The sequence below is a fragment of the Myotis davidii genome, unplaced genomic scaffold, assembly GCF_000327345.1.
Source record: "Myotis davidii unplaced genomic scaffold, ASM32734v1 scaffold599, whole genome shotgun sequence".
Classification (NCBI taxonomy): domain Eukaryota; kingdom Metazoa; phylum Chordata; class Mammalia; order Chiroptera; family Vespertilionidae; genus Myotis; species Myotis davidii.
Window position 1 is genome coordinate 548,294 of NW_006290772.1, and position 2,022 is coordinate 550,315.

Sequence of the window (2,022 nt, forward strand, 5' to 3'; positions counted from 1 at the left end):
TGTAATCCTGACATTTTCCAGGATGTGGGCACGGCTGTTTGCGCCCCAAAGCTAGATGGCAAAGTACACACAGCAGAGGAAAAGGGTCACACGTGAGGCGCAGGAACCAGGCAAGTTTTATTGATCAAACAGCACAGCGTGGCCAGAGCTTCGCGCTCTGGAGGCCAAAGCTCCTATGCCTGAGTCAGACTCCAGGCTCCGGGGCGCCGCGCCGACGGCCGGGGCTGAGCTCAGGACCGCCCTGGAGCAATACGGGGCCCGCGAAGGCAGTTCGCTGCTGGGACCGAGGCTGAGCGGGAGACTCTGGAAAGAACATAGCAGGACCATGGGGAGAGGGCTGTGCGCCCTCCGCTACCGCACCCCCCCCCCCCCACCCCCGCCCCTGCTCCAGGAAAGCCTTCCACCGCTTATAATGAGGGATGAAAGGTAGGAAGGCGTCATCGGGCACGCGGATCTGCGCTCCGTGCTCAAACCTCCCGAGCCTGCTGCCGTCCGAGCCCCCTCCCTCTTCCCTGGAACCTGGCCTGCTCCGCTGAGGTCCAGGAACCGGGGACCAGCCGCTGCTCGGTGCAGGCAGCTTGGTTTCAGGCGCAGGCTCCGGGGCGCCCTGACCCGGGAGCCCTGCGCGGGATCTACTGAGTCGCGCCTCCCATGGTTTCTGAACCCCAGAGGGAGGCGGGACAGCTTGGCGGGCGCAACCTGGAGTAGAGGGTGTCCATGGCGGATGGCCCAAGGGAGTGCGCACGCAGGCCGAGGGGCCCAGGCAAGGGGGCCAGCAGCGGGGCGCAGCGCGCAGCCCCACGAGCAGCCCCGCGGCGCGGCCACTCCTCTGCACCCCCGGACTAGCCGTGCGTTACACCAGGCGCCTGCGGGCAGCGGCAATTCGAGCGGCGGCCCCGTACAGGCAGGGAGCTGGCTCGGCTGGACCTGGGTGTGAGGTGGGTTGGGGTACCTGGGAGCCTGAGCGCAGAAAGCTACGGGCCTAGAGTTGATCTCTGGTGGGTCCAACTGTAACTGCTCACGGCCCCTCCCCTGCTCACCCCCGCGGGGCTCGCTGGGTTCCCAAGAGTGGGGAGGAGGGATGCCGGGAGAAAAGGAGCCCAGGTTGCTGCGTCTGGATGTGGGTTACTGGGGCACCCTAGCTGAGCAGGCCTTTATTTTATTTATTTTTTAAATATATTTTTGTTGATTTCAGAAAGAAAGGGAGAGGGAGAGGTGGAAACATCAATGAGAATCACCCACTGGCTGCTTCCTGCACGCCCCCCACTGGGATCCGGCCGGAAACCCAGGCATGTGCCCTTGACCAGAATCCAACCAGGACCCTTCAGTCCGCAGGCCGATACACTATCCACTGAGCCAAACCGGCCAGGGCTGAGAAGGCCTTTAGATAGAACGTATGTTGGTGCTCCCCTAAGGGTGCCCTTTCCCCTCCAAAGAGTAAATGCCAGGGCATAGGGGCAAAGAAATACCCCTTAGCCGGAGTTCTTATTAAAAATACATACTTTTATTGATTTCAAAGAGGTAGAGACACAAACATCCATGATGTGAGAGAATCATTGATCGGCTGCCTCCTGCATGCCCCACACTGGGGATCCAGCCCATGCAACCCGGGCATGTGCCCTGACTGGGAATCTAACCGTTCATAGGTAGACGGCCAACCACTGAACCACACCGGCCGGGCCCAGAGCTCGTTTTGGTGGGGCACCAGCAGAGCAAAGACAGGGAGGCTGGCAGAGCCCAGGTTGGTCAAGTAGGGCTGATTCGTGGGGGGCCCTCAGCACCATTGAGGACCCCTCTGTGTCTCTCCTCCCCAGGGACTGTCTCTTATTTTTATGTAACCAGCTCTCAAATCTGTTCCCACACTTTGCTCTTCCACTCCTAGCTTCTCCCCACAAACCCTTTTCCTAGCTCCAGCAGAGCAGTTGCTTGAAACCACAAGTTTGGCCACATCAAGCCCTCCCCTAAGGGGCTAGTGGTTCCCCAAATCTCCCACAATAGTCAGACCCTCCTTGCCCACCCGCC

General features: G+C 60.6%; 1 protein-coding gene across 1 annotated transcript in view; it reads right to left on the reverse strand.

The window, feature by feature from the left end:
- Positions 1-351: 351 nt before the first annotated feature.
- Positions 352-2,022, reverse strand: part of NPW (neuropeptide W) — a 6,888-nt gene continuing 5,217 nt past the window's right edge. The window contains 3 exon segments of the mRNA XM_015564054.1: positions 352-612; positions 614-855; positions 858-960. Of these exon segments, the coding sequence (XP_015419540.1) occupies positions 352-612; positions 614-855; positions 858-960 (606 nt within the window).